The sequence below is a fragment of the Mercenaria mercenaria genome, chromosome 2 (genome assembly GCF_021730395.1).
Source record: "Mercenaria mercenaria strain notata chromosome 2, MADL_Memer_1, whole genome shotgun sequence".
In the NCBI taxonomy this organism is placed as follows: domain Eukaryota; kingdom Metazoa; phylum Mollusca; class Bivalvia; order Venerida; family Veneridae; genus Mercenaria; species Mercenaria mercenaria.
Window position 1 is genome coordinate 45,415,872 of NC_069362.1, and position 20,478 is coordinate 45,436,349.

Genomic DNA, 20,478 nt, shown 5'->3' on the forward strand with positions numbered 1-20,478 from the left:
TAATAGAAATATTGTCTACCCATGATTTTCTAAGTTCAAAAGGGGCCATAATTCTTGCAAAAACAATTTAAAATTACGGTACTTGCTTTGCAGAGTCAGCTTTAATAGCGAATACCTTCACCAAAAATTAAAGCAACAGCTTGACCTTTAAGGAGAAAAGTTGACTTAAATGCAAAATTTAACTAAAAAAAAACAACTAAAAAACTGATATTTTCCTATTCCAAAAGGGGCCATGATTCTTGCAAAAAACAGGATGGAGTTATGTTTCTTGCTGTACATAGTCAGTTACTGACGTTGAACAAGTGTTGCAAGTTTTAAAGCATGCTGACGCAGACGTTGGCGCCTATCAAGCGATGACAATAACTCATCAATTTAAAAAAAAAAAATCAGATAAGCTAAAAAGCTTCGAATATTACCAAACTGGCTTCATGTATTATTATGTTACTGAATAATACAGTCACACTTACATTTCAAAGAATGTATGCTGTATGTCTTAGGCTGTGGCTGTTCACTGTAAACTATAGCCTGAAGTACTGGCTTTGGATGTATGACACCTTTTTGATTTTCATTTTATTATTAAAGTAACTAAATTTAAAAAAAAATTGCACATTTCTACCTCATTTTGAATATTTTGTTTCTTTTGGTGCTATACAACTAAAATTTTGGTACAGATTATTGAGGAGTTTTCTAGGCCAGACGCCTTTCATGTACATTTCATTGCTGGACTTCCCCTTTTATATGTATATGGAGTTTCACCTACAGTTTTCGTGGACTATAATCCTTTTGCAATACTGTACCGAGTAAGCAGGCACAAGGGTAAAAATCTTCAAGTAATTGGTACTGCAATTTATTTGTTTTCAAGAAAATCATTTTTTAACTCCCTTACATTTTTCAAGGCCATAAAAATATTTCTAAACCATGATACATCTTAAAAAGCCTGCAAGGATATAGAACATGGACTTACTTCGACCATGGTACGACTTTACAAAATTCAAGGAAATTGAAATATTTCCTACCATGATACACCTTTAAATATCTTTAAGAACAAGGATACACCTTTAAAAATCTTTAAGAATACAGAGTATAGACTTACTTTAATCATGATACACCTTCTGAAGTCTTCAAGAATAGAGTATAGCCTTTTTATAACCTAGCCCAATTAATATTTTTAAACTGTTAATTTTGGATAAAATGTTAATATATATCATTTTATTTACGAGTATAGAAATCTTTCTACTTGGCAATAATTATTGTGGGGCAAGTATGGCTTTCACTTTGAAAGTTAATAATTGGGCTATTAGTGCATTAAGTAGCAGTAAGATAAATGGGGGTCTATCATTTAACTGTAGCTAAATTTGATATTAACATATCCATGCACACAGGATGAATCTACCATTTGTAAGTACTGACTCTCATAAGCATAAAAAAGCTTTTCTTGACTTCAGTGTCATAAAATGTGACAATACTACATTTACTTTAAGGTTCATGCATCAGAATGCCCTTGATACCTTATGATGTCATCATTATGACATCACAGAAATTATCTGATTACAGAAACCTGTATTGCAGGATAGATATTAAGACTACTGGATACTTTTTTGCATGCAATAAGGCAGTAAGTCAACTTACTTCCATATTGCGCGTAAAAATCAAGGCAATCTGAGATACGCCCTTATTGCAATATCAAAATAATGATATAAATAACTGAAACATCTGGTTTAAATTTTCACAGTATATAAATTAAGTCAAAATAAAGTGAACAAGAGGGCCATGAAGGCCCTGTATCGCTCACCTGACCTATTGACCTATAGATCATCAAGATCAACATTCTGACCAAGTTTCATTAAGATATGGTCATAAATGTAGCCTCTAAAGTGTTAACTAGCTTTTCCTTTGATTTGACCCGGTGACCTAGTTTTTGCCCCCACATGACCCAGATTCGAACTTGACCTAAAGATCATCAAGATTAACATTCTGATTAAGTTTCATGAAGATACAGTCATAAATCTGGCCTCTAGAGTCTTAACAAGCTTTTCCTTTGATTTGGCCTGGTGACCTAGTTTTTTAACACACCTGACCCAGATTTAAACTTGACCTATAGATCATCAAGATTAACATTCTGAACAAGTTTCATTAAGATATGGTCATAAATGTGGCCTCTAAAGTGTTAACTAACTATTCCTTTTATTTGACCCCCGTGACCTAGTTTTTGACCCGACATGACCAAGATTCGAACTTGACCTAAAGACCATCAAGTTTAACATTCTGACTAAGTTTCATGAAGATATAGTTATAAATGTGGCCTCTAGAGTGTTAACAAGCTTTTCCTTTGATATGACCTAGTGACCTAGTTTTTGACTCCATCTGACCCAGATTTAAACTTGACCTAAAGATCATCAAGATTAACATTCTGACCAAGTTTCATTAAGATATGGTCATAAACGTGGCCTCTACAGTGTTAATTAGCTTTTCCTTTGATTTGACCCGGTGACCTAGTTTTTGACCCGACATGACCCAGATTCAAAATTGCCCTAAAGATCATCAAGTTTAACATTCTGATTAAGTTTCATGAAGATATAGTCATAAATGTGGCCTCGAGAGTGTTAACAAGCTTTTCCTTTGATATGACCTAGTGACCTAGTTTTTGACCCCACCTAACCCAGATTTGAACTTGAGCTATAGATCATCAAGATTTGACCAAGTTTCATTAAGGTATGGTCATAAATGTGGCCTCTAGTGTAAACTAGCTTTTCATTTGATTTGGCTTGGTGACCTAGTTTTTTATCCTACATGACCCAGATTCAAACTGGACCTTAAGATCATCAATATTAACAATCTGACCAAGTTTCATGAAGATACAGTCATAAATGCGGCTTCTACAGTGTTAACAAGCTTTTCCTTTGATTTGACCTGGTGACCTAGTTTATGAACCCAGATAACCAAATATCGAACTCGTCCAAGATTTTATTGAGGGTAACATTCTGACCAAGTTTCATTAAGATCGGGCCAAAAATGTGACCTCTAGAGTGTTAACAAGCTTTTTCTTTGATTTGACCTGGTGACCTAGTTTTTGAACCAAGATGACCCAATATCGAACTCGTCCAAGATTTTATTTAGGGTAACATCCTGACCAAGTTTCATTAAGATTGGGCCAAAATTGTGACCTCTAGAGTGTTAACAAGCTTTTCCTTTGATCTGACCTGATGAGCTAGTTTTTGACCCCAGATGACCCAATATCGAACTCGTCCAAGATTTTATTGAGGGTAACATTCTGACCAAGTTTCATTAAGACTGGGCCAAAAATGTGACCTCTAGAGTGTTAACAAGCTTTTCCTTTGATTTGACCTGATGACCTAGTTTTTGATCCCAGATGACCCAATATCGAACTCGTCCAAGATTTTATTGAGGGTAACATTCTGACCAAGTTTCATTAAGATTGGGTCAAAAATGTGACCTCTAGAGTGTTAACAGTCAAATTGTTGACGACGGACGGACGGACGGACGGACGACGGACGACGACGGACGCCGGACACAGGGTGATCACTAAAGCTCACCTTTGAGCACTTCGTGCTCAGGTGAGCTAAAAATCAAAAAAAGTGATTTTTGGTAAAATATGTAGATACGCCCCTATTGCGTTGAACCCTCGTATTGTAAAAACATCCTTTTTATAAACACTTCTTTTTTTTTCAATTAATGAAGAGAAAAGACAAGAACTATTTCTTTGCATCTGACCTGATGTTTGCCTGCATATATAAATCTTAACTGACCCAAATTCCACTTGTTTCTATACATTAGTGTGGGAGCTTGTAACTTGATCTATCATTAATCTTATCTTTAACCAACTTTCACTCATGCAGAAATAATACACTGCAGACACATTTAAAAATGATCTTTTCAGATTCAGCTAGTACAGCCAATTTCCACTAGTTGCCACCTATTTTCCACCTTTTTCTGTCTTTCATTGAATATAATGCAAAGATATAATAAGTAATAAATATTCTGTCTCACAAAATAACAAAAATTCAAATTTTCTGTATACCACTCTGAATATATTATTTTTGTCCAGCTAGAGTCAGCATAGACTTATTCTCATTTTAATGAAACCCTTTGAAGAAGGAGCCTGGGTATACTGTTTTGCAGATGTTGGTCAGTCTGTCGGTCATTTGGTATGTAGACCAATCGGTTTTCAGATGATAACTCAAGAACGCTTGGGCCTAAGATCATGAAACTTTATATGTAGGTTGGTCATGACCAGCAGTGACCATATTGACTTGGAGGCCAGTAGGTCAAAGGTCATAATCACAGTGACCTGGAACAGTTAAACAGTTTCCAGATGATAACTCTAGTACTCTTGAGCCTAGGATCATGAAAGTAAATGGGAAGGTTGAACATAGCTAGCAGATAACTCCTAAAGATTTTTAGTTCAGTAGGTCAAAGGTTTAGGTTACATTGACCCAGAACACTAGAACGTTTTTTGCCCAATAACTAGAGAATGCTTTTGTCTAAGATCACATTTGATACAGAAGTCACTTATGACTGGTAAATGACCCATAATTATTGGTTTAAAGGTAGTACATCAAATGTCCAGTGCACAGTGACCAAGTGATTTCTGTTTCTTGTACAGTTACTGAATGCATCAAGGGGGCAGGGAGCATTTTGTGTTCTTCAAGCTGTTGTCAATGTAGAGTTTTAGCAAAGTCAGGTTCCGTGTCAATTAGGCCTGAAGTTTGAAGTTTAGCATTATACCTTGATTCCAACCTGAGTCCATGTGAAGATTTTTGTACAGGGTAATCCAATGTCTTACAGTTCTCTTTTAAATCAAACATAACAAAAATTTCTAAGTTTTTTTCCACCTATTCGCCACCAAGAAAATTTGCTAAGTCCCTATTTTCCACTAAACGCCACTTAATTTCCACCATAAAAAAAAGCTATGTTCTACTTTCCACCAATTTACACCTTTCTGCCACCATAAAGAAAAACTATGTTCAGATTTACACCTAATGCCACCTAAATGCCACCAAAATAAAGTGGCTTTTGGTGGCAAATTTACCACTTAGGTGGAAAAAAGAGCTGAATTACACCAAACGCCAACTAATGCCACCTATTTACACCAACTGCCACCCTTTTTTCATGGAAATAAGTGGCAAAGAGTGGCATTAGGTGGCAAATCTAGGGACGGGCGCGTATCGCATTTTCCTTATTACTAGAACGGGTACGAGACTTTAAGATTTGACTGACTGGTTATACGTTACCGCAGAACAGGTTGCAATTTATTGGAAAAATCACAGGACCTATCAGTCGGCTGATCGGTGTTATTTGGATACTTTGTAAACAATTTTACGCCGATAAAATGTAAAAGAGTTGAAGAATAAACATTGTTGCAGCACAAACTAATTAGTAGGATATTTTGCTGTTCAACAATGACAGTTATCTGTTTGTGACGATGTAGTGTCACCAGTACTGGATGACATCTTTTGGAAGAATGCACATTGTGGTGACCACATCGTTCGGGATATTATGGATGAACTGATCTCCCACTTCATTAAAAGTGAAAAAGAAAACAACAGTATGGAACATTCATTACAATTTTAAATACATTTTTGTATTAAACATTGAAGGGCGCCATTAAAGTACTTAGCTACTTAGTCAATCCTGTTCAATGATATATACCATGTATACTGTAAGCAAAAAATACTCAATTGTTAGTGCGAGATTGGTAAAATACCCAATTGGTTTTAGCAAATACCCAATTACTTCTGAAAAGGCTGGGTAATGATATTATTTTTACCCTTTTCAAATTTCGAATACCCAATTCAGACAAAAAGTGATGGGTAAATACCCATTTGCAACACAAGCTTATCTGAAGCTCTGCATACAGGGACGAATTTCGGCGTTTCCGAGAACCCTGGGGTGAACACTGGTATCTGTAAACCATTTAGATCCAAGTTTTAAGTGAACACTGGTTAAGTCTCATTTGTTATTTCATTTTCAACAAAATTTAAGATGTAAATGACCCTAAATCTCTAGAAAAAGGAAGTCCGTACCCCTAGAAAACCCCTAACAGGCTTGTCTAGAGGTACGGATCTGTACCCCTAGAATCAGATTCTAGAGGTACGGATCCTTACCCCTAGATAGTTCTTATTTGAAAACTCGAACACACTTTTAAACTGGAACACACTTTTTGAAAATTTATTTACGTTCAAAGGGCCCAAACAAAAAAAAAGGCCCAATAAACACTGTCAATAAACACCACTAAAACCATGATCCGCAAGCGAGTTGTTAATCCAATAAACACCATCAAAACCGTGTTCCAATTTCACATGCAAATGAGCTAATGGATCGCTAATTAACATAAATGTGTCATTTAACAACACACTAATGGAACGCACAATAGATCGCTCAGTGGAACGCATAATAGATCCTATAATGGATCGTACAATGGATCGCTTAATGGATCGCATAATGGATCGCTTAATGGAACGCATATATAATAGATCGCTTAATAGATCACTAAATGGAATGCGTTTCATCAAACTGATAAATTCCCAACTACAGGCTGTATTTAATTGAAACCTGACGCATTCAGTTTTGGCAAATCGTTTATGTGACTGGATATATATATGTAGCCTGGATTTGCAGAGATATGCAGTAACTGTTGAAAAGGGTTTTCTGTTAAAATTATTCAAATATTAATTTGTTAAATAATGTATATAGCAGTCATTCAACATTTTCATGATCATTTGGATGCAGTTTTATACACATCATTTGATAAATCATGCAGCTAACAGAAATTACAGCTTAAATTTTGTGAAATATGGATAGACAAAGAGAAACATATATTTATTAACTAGTTTCAATATAAGAAAGTAATATACAGGTCATTTGAATCAGCATTTCAAAAACTATTGTGTTATATGCATTTGATAAATCTTTGAATTGTAACATACAATGAAATCTATAAAGAATCACAATGTTAACATGCATTTATTTATACTGAATTGTAAGTACATCAGCATGCCCACTCATTTTTAAAGTTGAGGGTACATGTACCCCCTGCTTTTGCAAAATAGGGGTACACTTCAAAATTTGGGGGTACACTACATCGCAGATCTGAAAATTTTCTATTTAACTACTGAAATTTTTATACTACGTTGATTTTTAATATATACAGAACTCTCGTGGGTGGGGTATAACAGATGAGATAATTTTAGAAAATGTAAAATGTTTTTTCCAAAGTTAAGATAGGAAATTCTGAATCAAAAGACCCCTCCCTATATTATACTAAATATAAATATGTTTTCAGCAAGGTTCATGTATTCCCAATTTCGTGAACGGAACACGATTCGTCCGAAATAGCATACAGTCAACTGAAGACTGGTAAAATTCGTCCATCAATAATAAATGCCCAAACTATTACAGATATGCAATGTGTATCAAAATTGCAGTTAAATATCGAAAAATAAAATACTGTTAACCTTTTGCCGGGTTTCTTAAAGCTAAAATGCCTTTTTGCGTTTCGTATCCATTCTTTTTTTGCACACGACCCGTGTGACGTCCGACTAAACATTTACCAAACCCCTCCATACAGCTGACAATTACGCTGAGAATTCGGTGATGGAAACAAAATTATAACGTTCGTGGACCGGATCTGCATTTTAGACCATACCAAACAATTGGCAAGTGCGCGATGAAATAAACAGCGATTTGGCAGCTGAACTGGAGTTCCGAATCTCTGCGTGCATGTACCCCCAACAAGTGATTTTTATGCGTGCATTTGATATTTTGTACGTGATTCACGTACTGCAGTGCGTGAATGGGCATGCTGTACATGTATTAACAAAATACCTTTAGTTGTAAATCATAGAAATTAAATGAAATAACAACCACCATTTTCTCTTCAGGTAAATCCATATGTCCAACCCCTACACTTCCAACCTACAAAATGCACGAATTTCTGTCCCTCTATATTATACCTTAGATGAGATTACATAACATAACCATAGCAACTAGAAGATCTGCGGTTACGGTACATTCGATGGATTAAAACCATATGTTTCCTGATAAAAGAGGAGAAAGCCTTCTGAATGGCTCTGTAAAGTTAATAACTCGCTTCAAAATCGCGATCCATTTAATGGAACACGTTCCGTTAGCGATCCATTGCAACCATTTCTTGATAGTTTCAATGGATCACTAATGGAACGCACTAACAAACACCAAAAAAGCGGTTTTGATAGTGGTAATAAGGTGTTTTTATAGTGTTTATTAGAAAAAATTTTTGTTTGGGGGCTTCTAGTTCTACTCATCAAAATCTTGTCAACAATCTGGGCAATAACGAAATAATGACATACCATTTACATTTGTTAGAAACTGGATCAATTCTAAAAGAGCCCGACGTTCATCTATATTCTCTGGTATTTTGGGATCTTGTTTGTTTAGGAAATCTGAAAGAATTGCGAATCCCCGAACAAAAAGTAAAGCAAATGGCGCTACCATTGGTACCAGTCGATTCCGATATTGTCTTTGCATGAATTCTGCAGTAATTGTCGCACTGCTGAATTTAGTGTACGAATTAGCATTTGCAGCATTCACATGAACAAAATACACACTTGTATGTGCTAGACCAACATTAAGTTCTTCCAAAATAATTCTTAACAGGGTCATAAGCTCTTCGTTTTCTTGCACAGACAAAAAGTCTTTAAAACCATCCTCAGTTTTCTGTCTTTTTTCCTGTGGCTCCGCCATTTTCACTCAACACTGAAAACAAGCTGCGCCAGTAAATTGTACGAAAATTGTAACACGAACAATTCAATGTTTGAGACAAATGGAGTACAATAATCAAAGGGGAGTAACTCAGCAAGTCACGCTACAGTATATAATTATTCTTAAACGTAAATATACTTTTACCGTAAATATATAAATCTGTAATCTCTTATTTCATTTGCCTTTCATTTGCATGATTATTGAATTACTCTATGAAAAAGATGCTAATCAGGTCGTTTCAAATCTGATTTGAGTGATATTCTGATTTTTTAAAGATATTTTTTAATATGGCACCTTTGCCTTATATTCCTGGTCAGCTTGTAACTAATTTTTCTTTTAAGTGGTTTTAAACCAAGTTGGCAGGATTAGCATGTTTCTCATAGATTTTATATTTGTAAATTATCCTTTCTTATTTGTAGCCTATTTACTTTTGTTCGCAAACATATGGTATATAGTCGGTTACAAAAGCTCACCAGAGCTTATGTTACTTGTAATTGTCTTGCCGACTCAAAATAAATCTTATCTTATCTTTTCTCATCTTATCTTATCTTACTAGTATTACAGTACATACTAGTAAATGTACCTCATGACTCCGGACCTAGACGTCCGGTAACCTTTATTTATTTACTCAAGCAGTAAAACGAATCCAGCAATTCATAAGCACAATTCATGTCTTATATACTAAATAAAAAAAATAATTTATTATTTTTATTTATCAGTCCTGCAGATTTTCTTCACGTAATGCTGTGAAACAAGGAGCCGGATCAAGTCCTATTACTGCATGGTGTAACTAGGTACACATACATATTAATGCATCTCTAATAGTGTCTGATTTTTTAGGAGGGTCTTCTGAAGGCCTGGTTGAAATCTGCACACATACCCAGAAATCTTAGCCAATTTGCTGGCTTATTGGTGCAATATTGTCTCCCTTGAAAACAGCTTATCGAGTGTATCGTTTAGCCATTATTTACGCCTATTGAAGTATAGAAGGGAAAAAATTTAACACATCAAATGACATCAAAAGCATTATCTGACAATATTTATTAAGTTATTGAAGTATTCTGCAATATTTACATTTTCTTTCAATATAATTTTTGATAAAATAGATTATGATCTTCTTGCTTCCCTAAGCGTTTGAAATAAGTAACTAATTTTGATCCCGAGTCCCATTTATTTCTGTAGGAAATGACAGATTTTAAGCTTGACATTGTCTTTTTAAATGATATTTTCTCATATTTGTGCTCATCTCTCAACATTTATTAAGTTATTGAAGTAAACTAGTAACGTTAATCTTTTCTTTCTTTTATGTCTTCTTGCTACCCTAAACGTTTGAATATCACTGAATTTACTAATCTGGAAATTTTTGCCGGTCTTAGTACACGTGTACTTATGACACCGGATGGACTGGTTCATGTCTCTGAATTACGGATAGACATGCGTGTCGATCTAATCCCGTGTTTAATGTCATTACTTTGTCAGATCAAATAAAAAATGTTGCTTTTTTTTTAATTACATATTTAAATAAAACTTATTTCATTTTCTGATTAATTTAATAGATCTACTAATTTTCACAATTAGAATTATTTATTGCATTAAAACATAACATAACATAAAGTTGATATAGAACTACATGTTCATAGTTAAAATCAGGAAGGTCTAATACACGTATCAGTTGTTCCAGTTAAAATTGAATATTGTACATGTAAATATAACACATGTACAGAATGTAATATTTACATTAAAACATACATTAGATTTTGCAGTTTACTACTAGTATTTTTTTCGAGTATGACACGTATCTGGTTTATAATAAAATGAGCCGTGCCATGGGAAAACCAACATAGTGGGTTTGCGACCAGCATGGATCCAGACCAGCCTGCGCATCCGCGCAGTCTGGTCAGGATCCATGCTGTTCGCTAACAGTTTCTCCAATTCCAATAGGCTTTAAAAGTGAACAGCATGGATCCTGACCAGCCTGCGCGGATGCGCAGGCTGGTCTGGATCCATGCTGGTCGCAAACCCACTATGTTGGTTTTCTCATGGCACGGCTTATATCTAGGGTATAAAAATGAAGTCTCATAATCTGCTGTAGTTGCTGTCTGGATTGGTGATCTAGTTTAGTTTATACTAATTATTTTTAGCTCGATTGTGATGGAAGCTTATTGTGGTTCGAGTCCGCTTCCTGGAAAAAAAAACAGTACTAGTGTCATGAGAAGTCATAGTCATGACCCTAGTGGGGCTTGAACCCACAACCCCTGGATTGAGCGGCTGACACTGACCTTATCCACTAGACCACCGCTCCCCTGTCCCACTAGACCACCGATCCCCTGTTCCACTAGACCACCGATCCCCTGTTCCACTAGACCACCGCTCCCTGTATCATGGAAAAGCTATTAACTCCATAAATGCAGACATAGGTTCTGTACGTGTGACAACTAGGAGACCGTCCTTTGCAATTGAAGCAACGCATATAAGTAAAGTTTAATTTCTCGTTTGTTCGTGCGTTTCTTTTATGGTCGCGTGCCTTGTGATAAATGAGCATGGACACGCTTTAAGTGTAGGCACTCTGATTGTACCGCTCTCAAGGCTGATCTGGTAGTAAATGGTAAGCGGCTAACACTAGTAAGTATATCTTCTTCTTGTATAAAACTGAATCCTAAATGTGTCTGATGGAAGTACATATTTGGCAACCTTGATTGTCACAACTGGGAGGATTTCGGCTTGCTAAATGAGACGGAATACTGGCGAAGCAAGCAAGGTGTTTAATATTGAACATGACCTAGTAGCGACTAACAATCGAGAGAAAGAACGTTATTCTTGAGCTGGTGGAAAACTCTCCCCGGCATTACTTTTATATGGCTTGTACACATGGCTTACTGTGACTGAGAACAAAAGCTTGTAAATCTGACTGTATAATGTAAGGGCTAAAATGCTTCACTGCCGCTGCTATACTAAGGGCTTCACCTTCAAAAGGTAGCCATGTGACCTGATGTTTCCGAAGCTTAGCAATGAAAAAGCCTGCAAGGAACAATGTTTCATTACATGTTACATATATAATGTAGCACCAATGCCATAATTTTTCACTGATCCATCTGTAACTATCCATAGCTGATCTATGGAACGAGGGAGAAGGACAGATCTATGAGACGTGAGAGCAGTCTGTGCATTGTGGAAGTGCTTAATAGAATCATCATTCCAGGAAATTTTTCTGTAGAGTTCCTGCCAGCAACAATACTACCTAAAGGTGCAATCATCTGGGAACAGTTTGGTAGGACATGGCCCAAACATTTATAAGCACCAACAATGGAGCGTAAACAATGAACGGTAGCAGGAGCCTTGCATGTAGACAGAGTGGCTAGGCGGCTACATGTAGAAAGTTTACCCTGTGTCCGAGTCCAGCCCAGGATAATTATAGACTCTGGTCAGATCACTATTTTGGTGGGCTTAAGTTTCAAGTTATTCTCTTGAAGAGATACTAACACAAGACTCCAATTTGAGAGGAGTTCTTCTTCCGAATTTCCACCATAATGAAGACCATATGCTAATTTGGCAACAACACCCTCTTGTAGTAAGTCTCCTAGCACCCGGGTTTCCGATCCAGGAATTCCCATTGAAAACCTAGTATAAACACGAACACCTCGAAATGGTGTTACTACCCAGTAGCACTGAATACGTCATCGTATTGAGTTAATACACTCTTGAATATTTGGACACTAGTGTCAGACAACAGTTTATCTGGATCTAGTGATACGGTGTCAGATAAAAGACTAGTTTTAGCACTGCGACATGACAATGCTTTAGGTATCAGATTCTCAGTCACCTCATCTGATTGTAGCGAATAGGACTGTATGGTGTGACGTGCTTGGCAAATATGTTCATGCTTGCGAACATGGATAGGGTCTCTCGTTATATTAAGTATTCTGACTTTACCACGTACTGCTTCTATGATTTTTGTTGTGGGGATGGCCACTGTAAGTAGCCAGACTTCGGTTCTATAGCGATAGTACCTTCAGGATCAACTTCAGCTGGTACGATAACTTCAAGATAAGACCCTGGCAGGTAACTGTAGAGTCGGAACTTGCTCTAAGAACAAACGCTTGAACTCTACGAATATGGTTCTCAGATGAGACTGGGTTGTCTGGACTATAAATTACTTCACCAGTGTCACGAATACCTATCTTTTGCTTAGCAGGACTAACCATTGTGTCGCTGGTAGCCATGAACGGTATTCCCCCGAGAAAATCAGCATCTAAATCATTAACAACTAATGCCTTGAGGAATAAGCTCTCTTTACCACGGATGCGAACTATACGAGTCTCCCCAGCAATTTTCAAAGGGGCATAACCATCAGCTTGAAGAGCACGTTGGGAGCTTTTCTTAATAGGAACACCCATGAAATGAACGGCAGTTTTATCATATTGATCTCTGCACCAGTGTCTAATGTAACATTTAAAGGGAAGTGTTTGTAAAATGCTTTTAGCGTATGCGATTGTTTGGTGCTCACACGACTGGAAGAAGCAACTCGTAAACCATAGGAATGTTGTTCTACTTGTTCAACATCAGAGATATCATTATCTTCAGGGTTGTTTTCGGACTCCTTTTGAAAAGTTTGACGTATTTTAGAAAGGTAATGCTTGTCATATGCAGGTAAGTATTTACACTTGCTAAGTTAGTGACCGTATTCCTGCCGTCCAGCCTGTTTGCACAATGAATACAATGGATCAGGGCGAGAAACATATGTAAACTTCGTACTGTTAGACTTTGAAGTTGTTTTGAAAGCTGAATGCATGACTTTCACTTCTGAAGCCGAGTGAATTTCATCGAACAAACTGTCTAAGGCAAGACAGATTTCAGGTTTTATTGATGTAAGAGTTCTTGATCGAAGCTCAGTGCTAGACGTTTGTTTCACAAGGACAGGTTAGCGTCTGTCAATTAATCTTAATCTGGTTAATACAACTAAATTTTCAACTGTACGTGAAAGTTCCTCGTCATCAGTAGGTGGGTCGCCCATATGAAAAATGCCCCCAGCTTTTTTTAAGCAGGTTGTCCTCAGTGGGACTCGTAAGTCTTTGATACATGTCCTCTGGTCGCTCACCGGTTCTGAACTGTATACTGTCAAAGTCTAGAAAGTTACTCCCGGTAGACTGGAAGCCAAAATGTAATATTATCGACTGCCAGATACTGTTAATGAAAGTAAAATTTTTCACTATACTATTATGAGAAATTACTGGGCAGACATTTACTATCTGACGAGCTTCTAAATGTGTCATTTTTCGGGCAGCTGAACGTCTTTTAGCTGCTATTGTAACGCGGGTTAAAAAGGGATTAAATTCAATGAGTTAAATACCAGGGCATGACTTGCTGAAATGGAAAAAAATAATAAAATTAGTAACATGCATGCTACTTACCAAAAGAAACAATGTGAATTTCGGCGGCTTAATGCATAGTTCCCTAGCCTATGCACGTACTCTGGCTGGAGAACCGATTCAGGACATATGTTCCTTGCCATGAGAAAACCAACATAGTGGGTTTGCGACCAGCATGGATCCAGACCAGACTGCGCGGATGGCGCGGCTCATATAAGGGGACTAGGGAATGAAAGCGCCAGCCTCTGATAACAAGTTATTTTATAAATTAATAAATAAGCAAAGAAAGACGGTTAATGCAAATGTACAAACTCTCAAAGAAAGTGGGGAAGATGTTAGTGGCTCTGATAGAATAATACAGGTATGGAAAAACCACTTTGGAAAATAAGCGACCCCGAATGATATAAGATACTGGGAAAAAGCATGCAGAATTATTTCAAAAGCGTTACAACAGTTAACTCCCTTCTGCACAATAATTTTGGTAATGTACTAGAATATTTTGCAAAATTGATATGTCAACAAGACTTTAGTTTGTACCACTGGCCATTTTAACAGCACCCACACTTAAAAAAAAGTTCCCATAAAATGTGTGAACGAGACGATTAAAAACAGGTATGTTTTGAAATGGTGTATCTTAGCTAACAAGAAGACCACACATTAGAGGCTTTATCTTGGGACTGGAACTAGCAGTACGTTCCCCGGCACAGGGTTAAAGTATTACGATCCTATAAAGCATATTTCAAACAAACGAAATGACCAAACAATGCTAACATCCTCGTAGAGCCGCGCCATTAGAAAACCGACATAGTGCATTTGCGACCAGCATGGATCCAGACCAGACTGCGCATCAATGCTCTTCGCTAACGGTTTCTCTAACTGCAGTAGGCTTTGAAAGCGAACAGCATGGATCATGACCAGACTGCGCAGTCTGGTCTGGATCCATGCTGGTCGCAAACGTACTATGTTGGTTTTCTCATGGTGCGGCTCATATATTCATTTATAAGCATTTTTCACATTTTATCACTAAGCACCAACCAGACCCTTGGGATGACATAACACGTGATGACATGCTTTATGCCTACATTTCTGTTAGTCGATTTATACAAATGAATGTTAAAATGATAACAAACAATACGGAAAATAAGTTAGCATTTCTAACATAAGTGGGTTTTTTTTTTTCATTGACAATGCTTCTGGAGTATAAAAAAGCTTTGCCTCATCTGGTTTAAGACACAAAGCCGTAACCTCGTTGTACGCTGCTAATCAAATCTCAATTATTTAGTTGAGATCTTTCAGACAGGAATAATTACGTTGTCGTATTATTCCTCGTCCGAAATTGGAAATCTCTAATAATATGCTTCATCTATCTCTTTTCAAGCCAGACTTCGAACAAATAATTTCAACGCGGATCTAAGCTTGCCAATATATTTCATAAACAAGTTATTTCATTTTCTTTTCCAATCTGATATATAATATAAGCTCAAGGTCTTGGGCACCATAGGGATATTGCATTCTCTTTATATTTGAAGAAAAAAAGATATTTCGCAAAAATGTTACAATGTCATATAAGTGATAATGTACAGTTTATAGTGAATGTTTGACTGTACAATAAATATAGAAAACACATACTGTTTAAACTGAAAAACACATGAAATTTGAAAATCCTTTTGAATTATAGACAGTTATAACAGCGGCAAAACATCGACATCGGAAAGCATTTGAATACTGCTATTAATTACACAGCATGCGTAAAAAACCCATTAAAATACATATGAACGTTCCTATAACATTCCAACTTTTGTTTATCTTGGGACAGTTTTTTACTGAAAATGTTTCTTGTGAGATATAGCGAATCTTAATGACAATCAATACATTTAAGTGGTTCGTGAAACGAATTAATGGCAAATTGAATCAATACAATTAACTCAGCACCGTAAATTGAGGACAATTATTTGTTAAAGACAGAATCTGGGAAACTGCTATTTACGAGTAAAATTGATGATTTTTTTCTTCTTTTATTCCAGTTTGTTTGCTTTTAAATTAACCAAATATTGTATTTCCGTACCAATGAAAACGTATATACACATGTATTTGATAGATTTTACCAAATATTAATTTCACCTCGAATTCACTATAATTATATACGTCAATATTAATTTCAGTTATTCGTTGGAAAACATATATAGTACTACTGATCACACTTCTGTTTTAGAATACACAAAATTTTAAAAGGAAAATAGAAAGAGCCAATTCATCGTTATACAAATATGAACATACATAATTCTACTTTTGATTTGGAAACAATGTAATTTAAAAAGCTTCAACAAAGAAAATTCCTGTTGATAACACAAATCGTTTGTCATTTTGCCGTATACGTGTTACCGCGTTACACAATCGTTTGTTTTGGCACAAAAATGTATTAAAATGAAGAAATAGTATAATTAGCACAGTGGATGAGGCTTCTTCAGCGGTTATTGCGGGACGATTTTCTCAATTGGGACAAACTTTGAAATTTTACATGTTAGTAAAGTTTATATTTATGGCCTATGAAATATATTTGGCGCTGAATAAATTGTTTAAGCCTGCCATAGAACGTATCCTTTTACAACTCAACGGACAAAATAAGAACCGAGTACGATAATTATTACGAGTGTTTGTCGCTCTATTTCAATGAAGATATAAATGTGTATTAAGTTTGTGAACTACAGAGAAGCTTCGCTGCCGAATCGATTCAGTGGTTAGGGCCGGATGACGGTCTTAATTAGGTAAAAAAAAAGAAAAACCTGATATTTCACATTAAAAAAATTGAAATTCGTGGCATTTAAGTGTATTTGGTGCTGGTTGAATTGTTTCAGTATGTTACATAAGTCATAAGGGTCAACGATCTCACAATTGATTTTTTTACTGGACGCAGTGAGAATTGTACTCGATATTACACGCCTTAGTAATATAGGCGCTCCGTGTCTAAAACATTTATCGCTCTGTTGCAATGAAATTATCTCTGTATATTAAACTAAAGGTGCCCCGGTTAGGTTAGGACAGGAGGACGGTCTAACATAGAATTGTTTCAGTCTGTCATAAAACCCACCATTTACGGCTCAACGCTCTCAAAATTTGGAATTTTACATCGGAGAACTGCAAATGATATCGCATGGCGACTCAAACAGTTTGTATCTCTTTTGGAATGAAAATATGTCTGTTTTTAAGCTTGTGAACTACAGTAAGAGATTCTTTGCTTCTGAATTAGTTCAGTGGCTAGGGCAGAATGACGGTATATATTTGGACAAAAATTGGGATTTTACATGACCAATGGAATATAGTTGGCACTGGTTGGATTTGTTTTTGTCTGTCACAGAACGCATCCTTATACGCATCAACTCACTCAAAGTTGACATATTACACCTGACCAAGTGAAAGCAGCACACGATATTACAAGCCCAAGTAATATCGGGCAACTTGTCACTCTATGAAAATTCATCTGTGTCTTTAGCTTGTGGACTACAATTAGAAGTGATTCCTTGCTGAATCGTTTCAGTGGCTAGGGCAGGATGGCGTTATCAATTTGGACGAAAATTGAAATTTTTACATAACAAAATTTAGCGATCTAGGCCATGTAATATACTTTGCGCTTGTTGAATTGTTTTAATCTATCACAGATATTATCCTTATACGGGTCAATGCAATCAAAGTTTAAATTTTACACCGTACAAAAATTAGAACCACACACAATATTACAAGCCTTAGCAATATCTAGTCATTGTGACGAAAGTGTTATTTGCTCTGTTGCAATGAAAATACTACAATTAGAGGAACATTTTGTCCAATCAGTAAGATAGGGCTACTGTAACAAGCTAAACAATACAAAGCGGTTACGCCTAAGTTTTATAACCTTTCAGAGTGTGCAGATACATGTATATCAAAACAAGAACCTGTTATAGTTAATTTCAATATTAGTAAGTATTGATAAGTCCTTTTTGCAAACAATACATGCTGATGAAATAAGAAAGTACTGTTTCATGACACATGATGTATGACACAAAATACAGTTGGTTGAGGCGAAGACAACGCATACCCTCGTTTAAATAGTATTAAAGTACGGGAGATAAGAAGTCTTGCGGAATGCCGAAGACATGCGAAGACGTTAATTAAGTTGTCCTTCGCACCTAATATACGATTCAGAGTGTGTGAATGAAGGGCAGTACGTTTCTGTTATATAATTTCTGTTCTGATACGTCTTCTCTAATATATGGTAGATCAAAGGTCAGATAGCACTCTTTCTTAGTGAATGTTTTGGCACCAAACAATATATGAGCCGCGCCATGAGAAAACCAACATAGTGGGTGTGCGACCAGTAAGGATCCAGACCAGCCTGCGCATCCGCGCAGTCTGGTCAGGATCCATGCTGTTCGCTAATGGTTTTTCTAATTGTAATAGGCTTTGAAAGCGAACAGCATGGATCCTGACCAGACTGCGCGGATGCGCAGGCTGGTCTGGATCCTTGCTGGTCGCATACCCACTATGTTGGTTTTCTCATGGCACGGCTCATATGTAGATATGATATCTATATATTTCCGTGTTTTCCTTGAAATGAATATGTTTTTATATGAAATATAGTAATATCTTATTTGCGCACTAACGTACTGCAAGATATATAGAGATAAAATGGACAAAGATTTTTCTGCAGGATAATTATTCACCACTTGAAGGATTCAGCTATCTAGCCCTTGACCGTTAGTTATTTTTTGTAGACAGGTATCGCACCATGGAATACATACAAAAACAGAAGACTGACACACAGTTGAGGTTTCACGAACATACTATATTTACTGGTACTGATAATGTTCAAACATAATATATTCTACGAAACTGTTGTTGTATCTTTTTTATTCAAACGGTATCTGTGCATTGATTCTGTGAAAGAATACACCTTTTTTTACGATATGTTAAGGTCGTGTAGTAATAAAACTATATTTTGCTTTACAAAGAAACCTTATGAACGATATTTTAATATTCGTGAGACTATAATAAGTAATAAAGATATTTATTAAGGGTCCATTGTATTTATGCCAGTTATAATTGTTTTATATCAAGGGACAATATGTGACTCCTTGTATTGCAGGGGCCTCCGTTAAGGTTGCTGACTTCAAATCAGTTGCCCCTCACTGATGTGGGTTCGAGTCTTGCTCGGGACATTTAATTCTTCATGTGAGGAAGTCATCCAGCTGGCTTACGGAGGGTCGGTGGTTCTACTCAGGTTTCCGCTCGTGATGAAATAATGCATGGAGGGGTTCCTGGGGTCTTCCTCCACCATCAAAGCTGGAAAGTCGCCCTAAGACCTATAAATGTGTCTTTGCGACGTTAAACCCAACAAAAAACTCCTTGTATTGCACTAAGATGTCTAGAAAAGGTCAATGAAATGCACATTTTATAGTGGTATTCTGCGCTTCAATTTACATCTAAAATGATATGTAAATATGTCTTAATTTGTTCCTCCGCGTAAAAAAAAATAATTCAAACAAAGTTATATCATCCACACGAATGCCAAAGGCATTACTGTTTCTCTCAATGGAAATGAATGCCAGTTTCGCAAACAAGAGCGTATATATTACCGATGCATATATTTTTGTCTGAATAACATTCATGATTGGTCTTTGCCCAAAAAAGCATATTCAAAGTCTTTGAAAATGTGTTTTCAGGGTATTTACAGTCTAACAGCATCATAAAGCATTCATGAATGAGATTGGAGATAAGGTCGGCAAGTGGTATGAATTGAGTGTGTCTTCGAAATTTGCCAGCTCATGTTTTATCTGCAGAAGATCATATGATGCCCGGGGTTGATATAATTTTAATATAATTCCATAGATACATTCATATGATGCATCCGCATATTATGCTATTTACCCGAAGGAATGTTCAAGTCTATTATTTCAACATAAGTTTTTGCTAAAGTATCCTAGTTTCGTAACATAATTAATAATATGCTGTCATAACGTTTATTGATTATCAAAACGAGTTTACACTTCTTAGCTTTAGTAGTTTATCACTAAACCAAAGAAAGAGAGAAACGTGTTTTATATGAAAAATGAACATCAAATAAACTTTATAACGCTACTAAAGAAAAAACGTGTACATTATTTATGTATTTCATACAATGTCTGAGCTCTTTCATTGATTTAATCATTTTTATGAGCCCGCAATATGCAGTTTTTGATAGCTTGCCATTATGCAGTTGAATCTAAGGGAAACAACTATTATAAACAAATGACCAAAGAGACTTTTACTAAATCAAACCAAATATAGTATAAATATAAAGTATAAATGTATTAGCTACTTAACAATTCTACCAAATTGA

At 36.1% G+C, this 20,478-nt stretch overlaps 1 protein-coding gene across 1 annotated transcript in view; it reads right to left on the reverse strand.

The window, feature by feature from the left end:
• LOC123562717 (uncharacterized) overlaps nt 1-8,821 on the reverse strand; it is a 32,814-nt gene extending 23,993 nt beyond the window's left edge. Inside the window, exon 1 of the mRNA XM_045355323.2 lies at nt 8,349-8,821. Within this exon, the coding sequence (XP_045211258.2) occupies nt 8,349-8,742 (394 nt within the window). The 5' untranslated portion in view covers nt 8,743-8,821. The remainder of the gene's footprint in view (nt 1-8,348) is intronic.
• Nucleotides 8,822-20,478: the final 11,657 nt, after the last annotated feature.